The 19,099-nt window shown below is 41.9% G+C and overlaps 1 protein-coding gene across 3 annotated transcripts in view; it reads left to right on the top strand.

Annotated features, from left to right (window-relative positions):
• Slc6a20 (solute carrier family 6 member 20) overlaps positions 1-19,099 on the top strand; it is an 88,460-nt gene that overhangs the window by 23,736 nt on the left and 45,625 nt on the right. For all 3 annotated transcript variants that reach the window (XM_052186865.1, XM_052186864.1, XM_052186863.1), the window contains 4 exons: positions 9,848-10,052; positions 11,248-11,407; positions 14,019-14,184; positions 14,811-15,844. In XM_052186865.1, coding sequence (XP_052042825.1) covers positions 9,848-10,052; positions 11,248-11,407; positions 14,019-14,184; positions 14,811-14,960 — 681 coding nt within the window. In that variant the 3' untranslated portion in view covers positions 14,961-15,844. Of the gene's footprint in view, positions 1-9,847; positions 10,053-11,247; positions 11,408-14,018; positions 14,185-14,810 lie in introns of those variants that run through there.

A 19,099-nucleotide genomic window follows, 5' to 3' on the forward strand; every position in this document is an offset into this window, starting at 1 on the left:
ATTTAATGTGTAGGTGTAATGATGGGATTTCATTCTTTTCGTGGTTGAATAGTATTCCTTTCTGGATATATGCCACACATTCTCTGTATGTTTACCCTTCCATGGTTATTTTCATATCCTGGAGTGTTTTTAAAAGGAATGTTGCAATAAGATGTGCCGCATGACTACTCTTCCAGAGGATCCTGGTTCAATCCCAGCACCCACGGCAGCTCACAACCGTCTATGCCTCTAGTTCCAAGGGGTCTAACACCCTCACACAGACATACATGTAAGCTAAACACTGATGCACACAAAAAATAAAAAGAAATTATCAAACAAATTTTTTAAAGATGAGAATACTGCTGTCTCCTTGACACAACATTTTTTCATTTCCTCTGCAATAACATCTAATTGTGGTTTTTAATGGCGTTTCCTTGAAGGTTACTAATCCTGCACTTTTTGTTCATATATTTGCTGACTATCTGTGTTGGTTTTAACTTTTAAAAGAGTCATTCATTTACTCATTTTAATTGACATGTATGAGTATTTTGCTTGCATGTATGTATGTATGTATGTATGTATACATGCTTGTATGTATTTGCACCCTATGTGTGAATGGTACTTGCAGAGGTGAGAAGTGAGGAACACAGCCCCTGAAAATGGAGTTACCAATGCTTGTGAGCTGCCATGTGGCTGCTGAGAACCAAACCAGGTCCTCAATTACCTGGTGCTGTTAACTGCTCAGCCATGACCTCTTCAGCCCTTCTTAAAGAAACATCTATGCGTGGCATTTATTTGCTATTTTTTTTTAAGCTGGACTCTTTGCTATTAAGTTGTTTGAGCTAAGGAAATGGGAGATATTGACAATAAAAATATGAAATGCTAATGAAAGAAGCTTAAGATGGCAGGGAAGAAAAGATACTCTATCCTTATGGAATAGAAGATGCCTCAGCTAATTTTCTGTTGCTGTGAAGAGACACTATGAACTTATCAAAGAAAGCATTTAATAGAGGGCTGGCTTAAAGTTTCAAGAGTGAGTCCATGACCATCATGGTAGGAAGCATGGCAGCACACAGGCAGGCAGGGAGTGCTGGAGCAGTAGCTGAGAACTTACATCTGATCCACAAGCAGGAGGCAGAGAAAGGGAGAGGGAGAGGGAGGGTAGAGGGAGGGGAGGGGGAGAGGGAGACAGAGAGAGTGAGAAAGAGGGAGCAGAAGAGGAGCAAGCATGGGCTTTTGAAATCTCAAAGCCTACCCTACCCCTATTCATATACTGCCTTGACAGAGACCACACTTCCTACTCCTAAAACAGTTCTACCAACTGTGGACCAAGCACTCGGATATATGAGGCTATGGGGGGGGGTCATTCTCATTCAAAACACCAAGGAATAATAATAATAATCATTATTATTTAAGTGTCCATATTACCTAAAGCAGTTTACAGATTCAATGCAATCCTTACCAATAATATTCTTCATAGAAACAGAAAAAATACTCTAAAATCTACATGAAACTATAGAAAGCCCAGAATAGCCAAAGCAACTCTGAGTAAAAGGAACAAATCTGAAGGCATAATAATACTGGATTTTAAGACAGTCTCCAAAGCTGTCTGGTATTGGCATGAAAAAGACAAATAAACAAGTAGAACATAATAGGAAACCCAGAACATCACGTATTTGTGACTATGTGATTTCTGTCAAAAATGCCCACAAATATCCATAGCTCCAGTTCCTGGCAATCTGACCTTCATGGGCCCAGGCACACACATGGTACACATACACTCATACATGAACACACTGATAGACATAAAAAAAAATATGTCATCAGCAAATGTATCTTTCTTCTGGGATGAATGCAATTTCTTCCAAGCACTAAAGTATAATCTGTAGCTGACTCTGAGGGGGATAGGGGTGGAGAGGCTGTAACTCAAAACAGGTTAGACTAGATTGTGCCCCGCCCCCTCCCAGACCTAGATTGTGTTCCTGCACTGGATCAGTTTCTCAGCCAAGATGTTGCCACAGTGTCCTAGGCCCTAGGGAATGGAGAGAGGATCAGCATGCTTATCTTTGCTGCTGGGTGCTCTCATCGGGATACCAGCTGATTTCTTGCTTGTGATACCCACAGTTTTGCCTGAGTATATTCACCTCCGAAGCTGAGTCAGTTCAGTCCTTGTGTTCTTTGTAGTTGTCAGGCTCATTGCTTGCCACATTGATGGAGGGGATAGGAGCTCTAGAATTTAGAGGTTTACTATGATTTCCTGTTCTGCCAGAGGGCTGTCTTCGAGGAATAGCTCCATTCATTGTCCCAGCCTGAGAGAAGGCTCAGTTAAAGCAAACAAATCTGCTCTAACGTTTTTTGTTTGTTTGAGGTTTGTTGTTGCAATTCAGTTCCTGTAACTTTCTCTTCCTTTTATGGCCCCCCAAACCTTCCCACCTCTTCTGCTCTTCAGGCCAGTCCTCTGAGTTTCAGCATGTCATTTCTTTTGTAAACCTAACAATCAATATTTCTAGAATATTTTTTTACTCTCTGTTGTTGACTGTGGCCTTCTCTTCAGATCAGCTCATGGGGATACAGAAGAGTGCCGTCTGACTCTGTTCCTCCATTTTCAGTTGTTTTCTATTGGGTTTTGATTTAGTAACACCCTTTCTCTTATTCACTTACTTTTGTTAGCTAATTTTCTTCATGAGTGTCTTGGCATACCTTCTGTTACATTGCTTTTGTGAATAGTATCTTTCTCCTTATTTCCTTCATTGTTTATGTTGGCTGCAAAATAAACATAAAAAAATTTTGTATGTTAATCTTGTGCCTAGAAACCTTGATAATTCCCCAATCAATTCTCACATCTACGACTGCTTCTGTTTTCTTTATAAACTATCCTATTACCTGCAGATACAACTTTGCACATTTCTTTTTAATATTGCACCTTGGCCCTTTTTATTGTTTCACTATCATTATTGTTTTTACTAGTGTTTCAAACACCATTGTTTTCCTGTACTTTGAGTACAATAAAATTCTAAGAGTTAGGTGAACACATTGATTAGTCCTTAGATTTAATATAAAGACTTTGACTGCTTCTAGAGAATACTTTCAAGATAAGGATGGAGGTTCTATGATACTGGTTTATCAGTAAGGTTGGGGAGTAGTTGGTTGGTTTGGTTGGTTTGTTTCCTGCATATACCATTCTAAATCAGTTCACGGAGAGACACAACACTTTCTGCCTATTGCTTGTTGTGCTAGTTAGGACTAAAGTTGCTTTAATGGAACACCATGAGCTGGAGTCAAGTAGGGTAGGTAAGGAAATTTGGCTCACACTTCCATATTGCTCTTCAGCATTGTAGGAAGTCAAGCAAGGTAGAAGCTGGAGGCAGGAGCTGATACATAGGCCATGGAGGGTGCTGCTTACTGGCTGCTTCTCCATGGCTTGCTCAGCCTGCTTTGTTATAGAACACAGGGCCACTGGGGCCAGGGATGGCCCCACCCATTGCTAATTAAGAAAATGCCCCACAGCTGGATGTTATGGAGCCATTTTCTCAATTGAGGTTCCCTCCTTTCAGATAACTCTAGCTCGTGTCAAGTTGACATAAAACTAGTCAGATAGTTGTTCAGCCCAGCTCCCTGACTACAGAGCCTATAGCCTGACCCTCTCTCCGGCATGCCATGCACCAAGACCCTCAAACCCAGGCTTCAAGATCTATAACCCATTTGGATACCTGTGATGCCCATACTGAGCTCCCCTTCTTGGTTCTAGGGCTTAGTTTTTCTTCACTCACATTTGAGCTCGGCTCTGTGTCCAAGAATGATACAATTACTAAGTTTTTAGACTGGCTTCCCTCTTCCTTCCATTCTCTGTCATTTTGTTTCCTTTCCAAAATATTCCTTACTGTTTGAAATGTGTACTTTTATGTCTTCTTCCTGAAATCTCTCATTAATGTTTAACATAACACAGCTTAATGTTAGTATCTTCCCTTTCAAGCAATGTATGAACACTTCCTCTTTTCTTTCCTGTTTTTGCTTCCTTAAAGGCAGAGGAATGGTATTAAAATCTTGTGCTTCCCGCCTTTGCCTCCAGAGTGCTGGGATTACAGATGTATGTCAGACCTGGTTTCTCTGTCCTGTTTTAAATATGATTGTTACACTGTTCAGTCCTTTAAACCCATAACTTCCAAACACTGCACACTTTGTATGTACAAGGCCCCAGGTTCAGTTCCTAGCCCCAGGGATGAGTGAAGAACACACACACACACACACATGCACACATGCACATGCACACCATTTATTTGTTCAACATTCTTACTTGCATTCCAACTATCTTTGGGAGAGAGGAGTTAACTTTAAAATGCCTTCCTGAGGGGTAGAAAAAATGGTGTAACAGTCAGAAACGTTTGGTGGTCTTCATGTGGACATGAGTTTAGTTCCCAACATTCATGTTGTTGAGTAGTTCAAAGGCACTTTCTAACTTCAGCTCCAGAGAATCTGATGTTTTCTTCTGGCCCTGCACACACATCACACACACACACACACACACACACACAGAAAAAGAGAGAGAGAGAGAGAGAGAGAGAGAGAGAGAGAGAGAGAGAGAGAGAGAGAGAGAGAGAGAGAGAGAGAGAGAGAGAGAGAGAGAGAGAACTACTTTTAAAAAATACTGACCCATTTGGCAGCTTCTAAGAATGGTAAACTTTGTTAGATTTTGCTTCCATATCAACACATGGCCCCATTTCTTTTTCTGTCTTTCTTTCTGTTTGTTGTTTGTTTGTTTTGAGACAGGTTTCTCTGTGTAGCACTGACTGTCCTAGAACTTACTCTGTAGGCCAGGCTGGCCTCTAACTCAGAGATCTAGCCCCCTCTACCTGAGAGCTGGTATTAAAGATGTGCACCACCACTGCCCAGCAGTGACCTATTAATGACCTGTTATTACCATGGCATTATTATTTTTATATGTATTTTGTCTACATGTATGTACATGCAGCATGTACATGCCCAGTGCCCATGGAGGTCAGAAGAGGGTGTCCGATCCCTGGAACTGGAATTACAAATATTTGTAAGCCACCATGTGGGTACAGGAAATTGAACCTAGGTACTTTGGAAGAGCAGCCAGTACTTTTAACCAACAAGGCACCTCTCCAGACCATAGCCCCATTTCTTAAAGAACGATTCCCCAGAGTAGAGTTTTTTCAAGTTAACAGTTATTTTTTTCTCAACACTTTGACAATATTTGCCTTATAATTCTGGTTTCAATTGGTGCTTGTGGTGGTTTAAATATTCTTGGTCCAGGAAGTCACACTATTAGGAAGTATGGCCTCTTTGGAGGAAGTGTGTCACTGTATGGGTGGGCTTTGAAAGACCTTCCTCCGAGCTCCCTGGAATCTAGTCTTCTCCTGTTTGTCTTTGAAACAAGATGTAGAACTCTCAGCTCCTCTAGCATCATGCCTGCTCAGATGCTGCCATGCATGCTTCCTGCCGAGATAATTGACTGAACTTTTGAAACTGTAAGCTAGCCCCAATTAAATGCTGTTTTTTATAAGAGTTGCTTCGGCATTGTGTCTTTCAAAGCAACACTCTGGACACTCTAAGAAAATGCTGAATTTTTCTTTTATTATTTTGTTTTAAATCAATTACTTGTGTGTACATATATGTGGTTGTGTGTTGTGTATGTGTGTGATTGCGGGTGTGCTTGTGTGTGCACACATGCATGTATGTGATTGTGTGTGTGTGTGTGTGTGTGTGTGTGTGCCACATCACTTGTAGGGACGTAAAAGGATCCCTTTGTGGAGTCATTTCTCTCCTTCTACCTTTCCATGGGTTCCAGACACTGAACACAAGTCACCAGGCCAGTAGTATAAGTACCATTATTGGCTGAACTATCTTATCTGCCATTTTATTTTTGTAAATTCTTTCTCTGACTTCACTAAATATGTCCCTTGTTTTTGACATCTTTGGTGAATTTAGTATAGATATGTATTATTATCTAATATAAGCCTGAGCCTAAGTAATATTGAACCTATAGGATTTATGGATCCTGTTTCTTCTCAGTTTTGTCAATTTCATATATATTATTTCTTAACTGTTGCCTCTGTTTCTGTTTTTTTCTCCTTGAAGATCTTAATTTAGATCTATGTTAAGATTTTCTCTCCTATCCCACAGGTCTCATAAGTTTGTCTCTGCATGGTCTAATCTCCATATCATCGTTTTATTTGTATGACTGGTTGGTTGGTTGGTTTTCTTTCTGTTCCCTTCTAGGTTGTTAAAAGGGAATCTGTGACGGTTTAATGAGAGTGTCCCTCATAAGCTCATATACTCGAATATTTGATCCCCAGTTGGTAGAACTATATGGGAAGGATTAAAAGGTGTGGTCTTGCTGGAAGAGATGTGTCATTGAGGGTGGGCTTTGAGGTTTCAAAAGCCAGGGCCATTCCCAATTAGCCTTCAGTGCTCCCTATTTGGGATATGGATGTAAAGTCTTAGCTGCTGCTCCAGCATCATGCCTGCTACCTGCTGTCTGCTACCATGCCCCACCTCTATAATGGTCATGGACTCTAACCTTCTGCATCCATGAATCCAAAATTAAATACTTTCTTTGTTATAAGTTACCTTGATCATGGCATTTTGTCATGACAACAGAAAAGTGAGTTAAACAAAAGTTGGTATTAAGAAGTGGGCTGTTGCTGTGACAGACCTGGTCATGCTGGTTTTGAAAGAATATGGAAGACATTGGGACATTGGATTAGGAAAGCTGTTGAATACTACAAGCAAGGTTAAATGGACCATTCTTATAGGAGCTTGAAGGACAACAGTACTGAGATCAATGAGGGTTATGGATGCTCAGTTCTAAGAAGTTTCAAAGAACAATATTACCAAGTGTTAGAAACCGCTTTTGATATTTTGGTAAGGAATGTTGATGCTTTCAGCCCATATTCTAAAAAATCTTCCTGGAACTAAATTGAGATTTTTTTGGACTAATTTTATTGGCAGAGGAGATTTTAAGACAGCCTAATATTTACTCTGTTGCATGGTTATTAGTAACCATTCCTATGTAAGGCTACAATGAGAAATAAAAAGTAGGGCAAAAAGAAAGACAAAATGTACAGTTTGAGGTGGAGAAAAAAACACCACAAAATTTAATGTTTGTACTGAAAGAGATAAGGAGAAACTGAGATCTGAGGTAAAATGGAATAAAGGGAGCGTTGTCCTCAGAGCAAGACCCCCACCCACAGCTAATCCTACGTGTAAAAAGGAAATGCCTTAAGAAATTTTCTGCTACTAAAAAGCTGCAACAGGGGGAAATGTTATGCAAATGTAATTCAAAAAGGGAACAGGTTCCAACTCAAGAGGCCGAACTTGGCAGTATTGGCCAGGTAGTTCTGGCTTTAGAGTCCTGGGGATATAGAAGTAAAGGAATTGTGGAATCTTCCTCTGCAGTTAAGAGAAGCCTCTGAGGCCAGGTGTGTGGCAGGGGAATTCCTGCATAGAAGCCCAGAGAAGCCATACATGAAGCTGTGAAAGCGAAGCCTGGATTATGTTGGAGAGCCCGAGATGTTGGAGATGCCAGAATCCTGTGAGATACCTGCCAAGGAGAGAGAGCTTCAGTAGAGAGTGGGAGCAAACCGAGAGAGAAAGACACATGATGCAGTCAGCAAAACTGCAAGGGAGGAGCCATCTGAGCCCTTTGACAGCTGATATAAAGCTACAGGATTTGGAGTTGGCCCTGCAGGGTTTTTGGTCTTGCTTTGGTCCAGTATTTTTTTCACTCTGTCCCCATTCCTCCCTTTTGGAATGGTAATGTATATTCTGTGTCAATGTATATTGAGAGTATGTAATTTACTTTCACAAGGCAGTTACAATTAAGAAGTCATCTTGAGTCTCAGAAAAGATTTTGGACTTTAAAATAGTGGTCTGACCATGAAAAACTATAGTGAGTTTGAGAGTTGGACTAAAAGCATTTCACATTGTGATATGGCCACAAGCCCATGACAATCAAGGAGTAGGATATGGTTGGTGGTTTAAATTAAAATGGCCCCCATAAGCTCTTATTTTTGAATTCTTGGTCTCAGTTGGTGGAACTATTTGAGAAGGATTAAGAAGTGTAGCTCCTCATTGGAGGAGCTATATGTGGGGTGGGCTTTGAGGTAGTTCCCTCTACCTCCTACTTGTATAGAGGGATGTAAGCTCTCAGCTACTGCTCCAACACTATGGTTGTCTGCCTACCTGCTGCCATACTCCCTCCATGATGGTCTAATCCTCTACACGTATGAGCCTCAAATTAGACTCTTTTATATTGTTTTAGTCATGGCAGTTTTGCACAATAACTGAAAAGTAAGTAAAGCAGAATCTAATAGCAAGTCATCTTTACAGATCTTAATCGACTTGACTCTGTAATTAGAAAGATACTAGGCAAAAAGAAGTTTGGGATATTCTACCCACTCACGTACAGGCTGTACATATAGCAACAGAAAAGAAAATGATATACAGAAAATGGAAGTGAGTGGGCTGGAGAGATGCCTCAGAAGTTAAGACCATTGGCTGCTCTTCTAAAGGACCCAGGTTCATTTCCCACCACCTACACAGCAGTTCACATCTGTCTGCAAAACACCAATGCACATAGAAAAGAAAATGTAAGTGAACTTTAGAGATGGTTCAGTTAAATAAAACTTATATTTGCCTTATTTGATCCTTGTTTTAAGCAGTTGGCAGCCGATAGTTTGCTGAAGCTGGGCTGTTGTGGTTGTCTGAGATTCAGCAGCTTTTTATAAAGATAGAAGTCTATTACACATCAAGTTAAATTACAGCTCACTAGTTACAAAGACATCATTAGTCCATGTTTAGTGAATCTTTAGGTGAAACTATATTAAGCTGAAGAGAATTTACCCTAAGATATATCTCCCTATTCATGAATTGTCTCTCTAGCCATATCTAATCTGGTATTATTAACTTTATGATGATCCTTTAAACCAATAATTATGTTTATTATTGAAGACACTGTCTTTTTTAAGTTACTTATTTATTCTAATTGTTATCACATGGTGTTTCTATGGTAGCCATGGGCATAGAAGAAGGATCAGACCACCCCAGGAGTGGTGGGAGTAGGGAGGATTTTAACACTGACATTGCTTAGAACTGATGGTTTCTGGTGATAATAGTGAAACCATTGCTTTGTAATATATTAATTTTCATTTTTAACTTTGTACAAGTGTTATCATATCCTTATCTGTTCCTAAGGCTGACTATTTTCACTATGCTTATACCATTGAGCTTACCTATATTTTTATATTAGTCAATACAGAATTTTTGTTGCTCTAACCAAATATATGACAAGAAGAGACTAACAGGGTGAGGGATTATTCTGCTTCTCGGAGTGAGAGGGCACAGTCTATCATGGTGGAGAAGGTCGCAGAGTTCATGACAATGTGAAGCCAAGACTCTTAACTATAGATGGACCAGGAAGCAAAGAACAGAAGGCTATAAGACCACAACAATAATATAAATAATATTTATTATAATACATCATATAAGTAGAAAATGATGTAAAACTTACCCAATGATCTACTTTCTCCAGTGATATTACAACTCCTAAAAGTTATGGACATCTCTAGCTGGGTATAGTGCTGCACATCTTTTATCCCAGCACTTAGACAGAGGCAAGAGGATCTCTATGAGTTCAAAGCCAGCCTGTTATGCAAAGCTAGTTCCAGAATAACAAGGACAGTTATACAGAGAAATTTTATGCAGGAAAAAAAAAAACAGATGAAAGTTATATACATCTCCAAAAGTACAGCAGTTGGGGGCATACTGTTCAAACACAAACTATGATATTCCACTTCGCCTCCCTCTTGGCTCAGGTGTGTAACCAGTGTTTTTTAATTACTCTCAGGCTGTCCAGGGCACAGGCCTGGCCTTCATCGTCTACACTGAGGCCATTAAAAACATGGAAGTGTCCCAACTCTGGTCAGTGCTCTACTTCTTCATGCTGCTGATGCTGGGTATAGGAAGCATGCTTGGAAACACAGCGGCCATCCTTACCCCGCTGACTGACAGCAAGGTCATCTCCAGCTACCTGCCCAAGGAGGCCATTTCAGGTCAGGACACATTGCTGAGGAGGCAGGGCATGGGTGGGCAGGGAATTGCAAGACAAATGGTGGAATGGTTTCCTCAACAGCCTTGTGCTTCTAAACCAACTCCAGAAGCAGGCTCTAGGAGTCTAACAGCGTTCCTGTACTATGTACTCAGCCCTGGGAGATGGACTAGGAACTCACTACATCCCAGGGAAGTGAGGTGGTCGGTCTGCCCACCCTTGGGAAATGGCTAACTCCCCAGCCTGCACTCAGGTCTCCAGACTTTGAGAGCCCCCATCTGTTTTTGTTTTAATTGAAGGATAACAGTCATCAACTGTCCATTTCCCAGACCAGGAGAACCAAGAACAGTATGTCCTGCTCCCAGAACAGGAGGAGCTCTATGCACATACTCTCCAGGCAACAAGTCCCCCATCGGACCACCCTGTTCTGACTTCTAATGCTACTTGTGTTTGCTTCTGCTCTTGAAAGTCATTAACAAAGATATTGTAGGCCTGCTGTCAACACTCAGAACCTGTCAGTGAGCTGCACTGGGCAATTGTCAGTCCCTGGTCCCATCTGATATATAATTCATTGTAAGAGCACATACCACTTCTTCATGCATTTGACTGTGAGGTTGTTAGTAAAGGAACTAGTCTTTCCCATGATGGCTACTCATTAACTTCACTCTCATGTGACCCAAGCAGGGTTGTGAGGACTCTGTGGCATCCTCTTCCTCTGATGAGTAAAACAAGTCTCTATCCAATCTTCATGTTGCTCACTGAAAGCTACTCTTTACTCAGAAACCCCCAGCACCTGGCATCCTTCCTGGGACTGGGTCTCTGCAGCCCAGTTGTATGTTCTGTCCCCAATTCCTTTTCCATGAGCTGATATCACCTGCAGAGCAGCTCCTATATCTCATGTGGGTGAACCTACCCTTTAAAGTATACCTAGGGCGGGGCGGTGGTGGCACACGCCTGTAATCCCAGCACTCTGGGAGGCAGAGGCAGGTGGATTTCTGAGTTCGAAGCCAGCCTGGTCTACAGAGTGAGTTCCAAGACAGCCAGGGCTATACAGAGAAACCCTGTCTCAAAAAAACCAAATCCAAAAACAAAAAAACAAAAACCTAAAGTATACCTAGGGTCCCGTGTCTCCTGTTGGCATATAATGTGGGATGAGAATAGGGAGACCCAGAGAGATGAGCAGTGATCTTGTGTTCCAGGCCTGGTGTGTCTCATCAACTGTGCCGTTGGCATGGTGTTCACCATGGAGGCTGGGAACTACTGGTTTGATATATTCAATGACTATGCAGCCACGCTGTCCCTGCTGCTCATTGTGCTGGTGGAGACCATCGCTGTGTGCTATGTGTATGGGCTGAAGAGGTAAGGAAACCCCAAACCCTGCCTTCTACATGGGGCAGCTAAGCTACAGGGCCACACTCATATGAAAACTATCCTTCCTCTGTGGGCATACCCATTTTAGATTCCAGGCCTGTCAGTTTGGTCTTTGCCCTCAGATCTCGGTCATCTCTTGCTTTGTCAGTTTGCCAGCAACTAACAGCATTTTTTCTGCTGCCTGTTTTTCATTTTGTACCATGACATGCTTCCCTGTTGACCCTGCTGGACTCATGGCTTTCTGGGCAAGGAGGAGACTCTGCCTCCAGAATTAGATTCTTTGATCTTCCCCCACCATCAGAACTTTCCAAGAACCCTGACCTGAGTTAACTTAGAAAATTCAGCCTCACTGGGCATGGTGGTGCAAAACTTTAATCTCAGCATAGGTGGATCGCTGAGTTCAAGGTCAGCCTGGTCTATGGTGTGAGTTTCAGGATGAACAGGCTACACAGCAAAATTTGTCTGAAAAAAAAAAAAAGAAAGAAAGAAAGAAAGAAAGAAAGAAAGAAAGAAAGAAGGAAACAAAGAAAGAAACAAAGAAAGAAACAAAGAAAGAAAGACAAAAAGAAAAGAGAAAAGAAAAAAATGAAAATGAGAGAGAGACAGAGACACAGAGAGAGACAGAGAGAGACAGAGTATGGATGTGGTCAGATTTCTACCTTGGTGCCCCAGCCAGCACTGGGATGGTTTTGGCCTTCCAGGTGATAGAATGTGTAAGGCTGAGCATCATCACACTACCTGGGGAGGTCTTGTGAAAACATTGCTGGTGTCTGGTTGAGGTCCAGGAATGCAGAAGCTTGGAGTTCTGGGGACTAGATGCTGAGACCTACTAGTGTAGAATTTTATTTTCCTTTTTTTCTTTTTTTCATCAAGCAGCAACAATGAGGAACCCTTGAGAACCATAGGGCCTCAAGTCACCAGCCCTGCTGAGTGAGTCCATAAAGGGGATTCAGGGACATACTGCTGAGCCGTGTTTGAATGTGATCTGGGTCAAAGACCTATCCTTCCCTCTTCCTTAGATTTTTATGATGATCTAAACTGTTTTGGGCTTAGGTAAAACCAGCCATAACACTCCAAAGAGTTGGATGTCCATTGAGAAGTGTGCCCCCAAATCCACTGAAGAGCCAGGGTCCTGTGACATGCTGAAGCATCTTCAGTGACCAGTTGTTTCAGTAGATAAGTTAGGTAAAATCAGATTGGTGGCTTCCCCCTAGCACGCAGAGTCTTAAACATGCCTGGAAGCTGAAGAGGGATTACAATTGGTCACATTCCCAAACCAACTTGGGAATCCTTTCTTCTTATGTTCTCCATCTGCTTACAACAAATTGAAGCCGTTAAGAGACTGGATGACTGGATTTCCCAATATGAAGACATATAAATGATCACCCAGAAATTTTCAGGGAGAGAGACTAGTCATGGAGTGGTTTTTCAGTGTAGCAGAAAGTTAAAGAGAGGTCTGAACTTCAGCTCCATAGGGGTGACTTAACTGAAGAGGACACACAGTTATATAGCCCAGGAAGTGGTGGAAAGTGATGTGAAGGAGAGAGAAACAGGAGCCCTGACTGTGATCCTGATAAAGGACAAGAGGAGCCTTCTGCTCATGCAGGAGACATTGCCATCTAGTGGTCTCCAGGAAGAGTTCTCACTGCTGCAGCCAGCTCCCCTACCTTTCTCAATTCAGAACTGAATAGGGGGGAAACAAGAGGCATTTTCCAACCTTAGTCCTGTTGTTCTCATTGTATATTTGTGATGGGAAACTAGAGTCCAGTTCAGCCAGCAGAATGGAACAGGCAGAGCTCTTCACAACCATACATGGACATGGTAGAAGGTACAAGGAGGTTGTGGCTGCAGCTGCTGTCAATGGTATCTTATCTGGCCCCAAGCCACCCAGACTGAGAGCCCTCATCAAATTCCCTGGCTTCTCTTCTGAGAAATAGAGGTAGCTCAGGTCCTTAAGTTTTAAAATATTTTTAAATTTACACATGTAAGTACTGCAACCTATGGGATTGACCCATCAATTTCATGGTAAATGAATACTTCAGTGCTGTTGCTAGTGTAGGCAAAAAACCAAGCAAGAAAAAGGAGAAAGTCAGAATATGGTCAAGATGAGACTACAGAGGGTGATCTTTGGGCTGCAGCCTAGAAGTTTTGGTCTTGCTCCACTTGCCCCGCTCTTCCAAGCACAAAGAGACTCTTCTGAGACCATCTCAAGGAGCAATAGGGAGCACTTAGACCCATCACAATGGGCACAGTGGATGGGTGGGAAGAGAGTCAATGTCACCCTAGTCATGTGGACTGAGGGGACTGGCATCCTCCTCCACCATGCACCCTGGCCCCATCTTCTCTAGGAACTACCCTCAGGTCCACACCAGGAGCCTTCCTCTGAAGGCCAACACTGGGGAGATGACCCCTTCCTTCTTGGTCATTCTCCCCTCGGGCAACCTCAGCCCTGTTTCTTAACACCTCTCCCAGGAAAAGATCAGATGGCTTCTGGGTCACACTCAAAGATCACTGGTAACCAGAATAGCATCTTCCTAAGTGCAGAGGGTATGCAAACTGCAGCCCCTCCCTCCAGGATCTCTCCCTGTGGTCCAAACAGATTTGAAAGTGACCTGCAGGCCATGACTGGCCGCACCCTCAACTGGTACTGGAAGGTCATGTGGGCGTTTGTGAGTCCACTGCTCATCATCGGCCTCTTTATCTTCTACCTGAGTGACTACATCCTCACGGGAACACTGCAGTACCAAGCCTGGGACGCTACTCAGGTATGTGATGTTCCTGCAGGCCTGAGGAACAGAGCAGAGCCAACAATGTCACTTCATAACACAGCCCTTCAGTGTCTGACACAAGGAGCCATTGTTGTGCTGTGGGGAGGTTACAGGTGATAGACAGGATGGGAGCTTCATCAAGAAGTTTCAGATACTCAATCTATACAGCAGAACCGGGCTCTGAGTTTGTAACCATGGTGTATGGAGACTGTAAAAGTCACCTCACAGCATCCCAGGGGAACTTCCCCTACAAGTGCTGGTTCCTCTGGGGTGCCACATAGTAAGATTCATACAGAGCATTTCTACCAAAGTTCTTATCTGTGGTGGTACATTTAGGGCCTCAGAGTAAGGTACTAGATAGACTATTTTTATGGCATTCTTTTGGAGAGCTTCACACACAGCTCACATATGCTTGAAAGGGCCAGAATTATCTATCTTCACGGCATATAGAGAAAATGGGCATGGTTTCTCTGAAGGCTTGCTGTGAACTGCAGATCCATGAAGCATCACAGGCCTCTTCCTTCTCACTGTTGTGCATCTCTCCTCCATAGAAGGCTTGGGTGAGTAGCTCTCTTGGATTTGATAGGAGGGACCTTCCCCTGATGCTCAGTCTCTTCTCCCAGGGCCAGCTGGTGACCAAGGATTATCCCCCACATGCACTAGCTGTCATCGGTTTGCTGGTGGCTTCATCTACCATGTGCATTCCCCTGGTGGCCCTGGGGACTTTCATCAGGAACCGACTCAAGAGGGGAGGCTCTGCCCCAGTGGCCTAAGAATGGACCTCCCAGAGCCTGAAGTCAGCCACTCTGTTTCACAGTTACTGCCTGCTGGTATTACTGGCCTCCTGAATCTGTAAAGAAGATTAGGGAGCTTAGCAGAAGAAGACCACCTCAGGGAGGGGACCACATCCCTTAGGAGAGGCCCTCCATCTTCTGCCATCTGAAGGTCACACCTTGTAGCCTCTTTGTCATCAAAGGTTAAGGCCAGTATTGAAGACTGCTGTTTTCTTGATTCTAGTAAGTTCTAGAATTTAAGGTAATCTGTCATTAGAACTTGACTATAACTCTAAGGAGCCAAACAAGCAATTACTCTTTTTTTTTTTTTTGGCTTAAAAGAAAACAAAATACTAGAGGGTAGTTGCTTTTCAACCAGAGTCAAAGGTTTTGAAACATGTAAGGTGACATATTAGATTTAATATAATTATTTTCTTTAAAGTCACAATGAATATGTAATATCTCTGTTCCCTGACTACTCTCTAAATGCTACCGGGATATAATGGCCTTAGTGACTATAAAGTCACTAAGAGACTTTTCCTGGGGTTCCAATGGGAGTCACCCTTCTCTGAATCTAAGGTTCCTCACAGTGGGCCAGGACCAACCTTTCTACAACTCTAGACTGCACAAGAAATCTGAACAGACACTCCCATCCCTAGGGTTTCAGTGTCAGATGCATCCATAAGGATACAAGTAACTCTAACTTTGCTATAAACATCACTTGCAACCATCTTCATTCACGTCTGCATAATAATACTTTCTAAAATGTATAAAAATCACACAGAGCAGTGTGTAGCTGAAAATATCCATATTTATGGCTGTTATTCATGCACCATGTGAATGTCTTTTTTCTTTTTTATCATAATAAAGTAGATCAAGGTTCATCAAGACTGAGAGTTCTTCCTGTACTAACGATCTTTGCTCTGCTGAACTCATGGAATTGAAGGATTTCTCTGGATCTGTCTTTGCAGACACCATTGAAAATGTGTAGGCATCACTTGGAACATCAGCTTGAGATGTCTTTTATTTCTCTCATATACCAATAGCAAATGTAAGCACTAGGAAGGCCTTTTGCAGGGCTGGAGAGAAATTTTCCTGGCTAAATCTTTGCTACATTTGCAGTGGACCAAAGTTTGGTTCTTAGCATCCATATTGGGAGGCCTACAACCTCCAACAGCTCCAGCTCCAGGGGATTCGACATTGTCTACTCTCCTTGTTGTTATCTGCATACACCTGTATAGACATACACAAAAATACATCACATAAATTACAGTAATATATAAGTCTAAAAAGGTGGGTAGTGATGATGTATTTCCCAAAGCAAATCTTTAGATATAGACCTGTGACTTACTTTAAAAATAGAAGGGTTTTCACTATTTTAGCTGCCATTCCATCATCAACCCCATTTTTTTTCTTGATACCTGGTGTCAGAATGATCACTGTCCATAAAATGTAAGACAAGACATTTATTTACCTAAATGTTTACTCCTGATTTCTCATCAGGCTGTTTTTAGGCTTGAGGAGTGGGCCCAGCTCTTGTCAAGCACAGCAGAGTCTATTCCTAACTTCTCAAAAATCTGTCCCCTCTTCTCAGGCGTAGTCACTGTTTCTGCACTTTTTGTGCCTTCCTGGGGTCAGTCACAGTCAAGGTCTCAAAATCACACACCCTCAGAGGTCAAAAGAGGAAGGCTTTCCAATGTTATTAGTCTATTTCTATTTCAGCATGCCCAACATGTCTGCCATTCTAAACACCTGGGAGCATTGAAAAGTTCCCAGCATCCATCAGAAATCCCGAGAGTGGGACCAGGCCTTGCATAGTTTTTAAATTTCTCAGGTGAATCCAATATGCAGTTAAATCTGAGAGCCAGGGCAGAGCCAATTAAAAAAGAGAAAAAAGAACATGGCGCATTTAGAAATACTTACATCCAGTACTTGTAAAGAATTAAATACACCATTGAGCATTTCCAGTTATAAAGGGAAGTCACTTCTGTGGAACAGTTTTACTTATGGAAACAGACAGGTAAGGTCATGATATCATGAAATACAGATGTTCCTCTGTTCACCCCCCTATAGGCAGTGGAACCTGGGAGCATGGAGCCTAAAACTGAGGCAGACTAAAGTCTAAAGCAACAGCCAACTTTATTCAGAGCATCAGACAACTTATACTTTGAGGGTTAAGAAAGGTCATTTGAGTAAAGTTCTCATGACCTCAAGCTGTTTACAATTACAAAGACAAACTACCTGTGGCAAAAGTATGTTTTTCCACAGAGGCATATAAACAAATAACAATAGTCAGTTGTAATAAATAGTTTGAAGTAAAATCACTCCTATTGGCTACACCTGGGAGGGTCATGAAAACACATTCCAAATTTGAAGAAGCTGAGGTCACTGAGACTCTCCTTTTGTTTTCTTGGAGTTTTCTCACAAGCACTCAGAATTCTTACCGGACTCCATTCTTGGGCTGTGCTCCCACACTCTTTCATCCACACTGGGCTTACACACTGCTGCATCCACTGGACACTGAAGAGCACCCTGAGTTGAAAATGCATCTGTTACTCCTACCTTCCTGACCATCAGTCAGGGCAGTAGCTCACAGTCAAATGATCACCAGAGGCCATGCGGCCACCAGAATTCTCCATTTCTCCACAGTGTCCTACTTCAGATTGCTTCCTCAAAAAGCATTGAAACTCAAACTATAGCTTCTAAAGAATTCATTTTGCTTTTATACTGTTGTAAAATCAAAAGATCCTAAGCTGACCCAGGTCAGTCAGGGAGCCGTCTACAACACAGTTGAATGAAATAGCTTTACTTCGGTTTCTGTGGATCTTATGTAGAGCAAGATATTTCTCAATAATTCTCTTGAGAATGGTACTAAGTCATATTTCAGAAAAAAAGTTCTTTGCTAGTTCTAGGCACAAAAGAACAATACTTATATTGGAGATAGTGAATGGAGTAATTTAGAATATTAAATAAAATACAAAATAAAATTTTAAAAAGAGCTACATGAGGTGGTAGTGTGTGCCTGAATTCCCACTATTTGGGAGACTGAGGCTATACCAGTTTCAAAAAACAAAACAAACAACAATGCAACCCCATAAAAAGAAACAGGAAGATCACTGTATAACGATAAGGGGTCAATTATCATTTTAAAAAGATAGAGTATCCACACAATAGCTATAGAATATACATCCTCATCAGCACATTACACTTCCTCCAAATAGACCATATCTTCCTTAAGACACAAAACAAATCTCAAATAATGTAATTGTAATTAGAAGTCAACATGAACCGAGTGTGGTAATATAAACCTGTAACCCCACCTATTTGAGAGGCTGAAGCAGGAAGACTGAAGACCTAACCTAGGCAAGCAACTTAGCAAATCTCCATCTCAAAAGGGAGGCTGGAGCAGTGGTTCAGCACTTAAAAGCTCTGGCTGTTCCTGCAGAGAACCTGGGTACAGTTTCCAGCACTCAAATGATGGCTTACAGCAGTCCATAACACCAGTTCCAGATATAAGTGCACCAGTTCCAGTTCCATATAGATCACAGATATGTATTTGTGCATATATGAATGATAGAGGTAAAACAATACACAAATATGAAGGCAAAACACACAAAATAAAAATAACTTAAAAAAAAAAAAAGAAGACTGCAACACCAACAACATCAAAATAAAAAAAATCTTCAAGGCTTTCTTTGCAAGCAGAATTAAGGAGTTTGGACTTTCTCATATGGGGAAAGTAGAAACTTTGATAATTAATTAACAGTGTACTCACCAGGATGAGCAAATGATTGAAAATTGCATAACCTTCTTGGTTGGTACAATAAGACTATAGAACCCTGCCCACAGCTGTACCCACCTTCTTTCCTTCATCCAGAATTCAAGTGACACAGTTTGATGGTCTTTTGTATCCTGTTTCTGGTGGGCACAGTGAAGTTCCCATCCACAGGCAGTCATCCTTTAACCAGGGCAGTTTCCTGGGAACACTCAGGTGGGGTTAAGCTGGACTGAATCATCTGTGCTGGGAATCTGGATGCCCCAGAGAACTGAGCTCCATCCCCTTTGATTGTTAAATACAGTTATTACTAAGGCCTGAGTGATGTGTAAATTAGAAATCAGACACAATGCTCAGCTCACCG

Source organism: Apodemus sylvaticus, chromosome 7 (assembly GCF_947179515.1).
Source record: "Apodemus sylvaticus chromosome 7, mApoSyl1.1, whole genome shotgun sequence".
NCBI lineage: Eukaryota > Metazoa > Chordata > Mammalia > Rodentia > Muridae > Apodemus > Apodemus sylvaticus.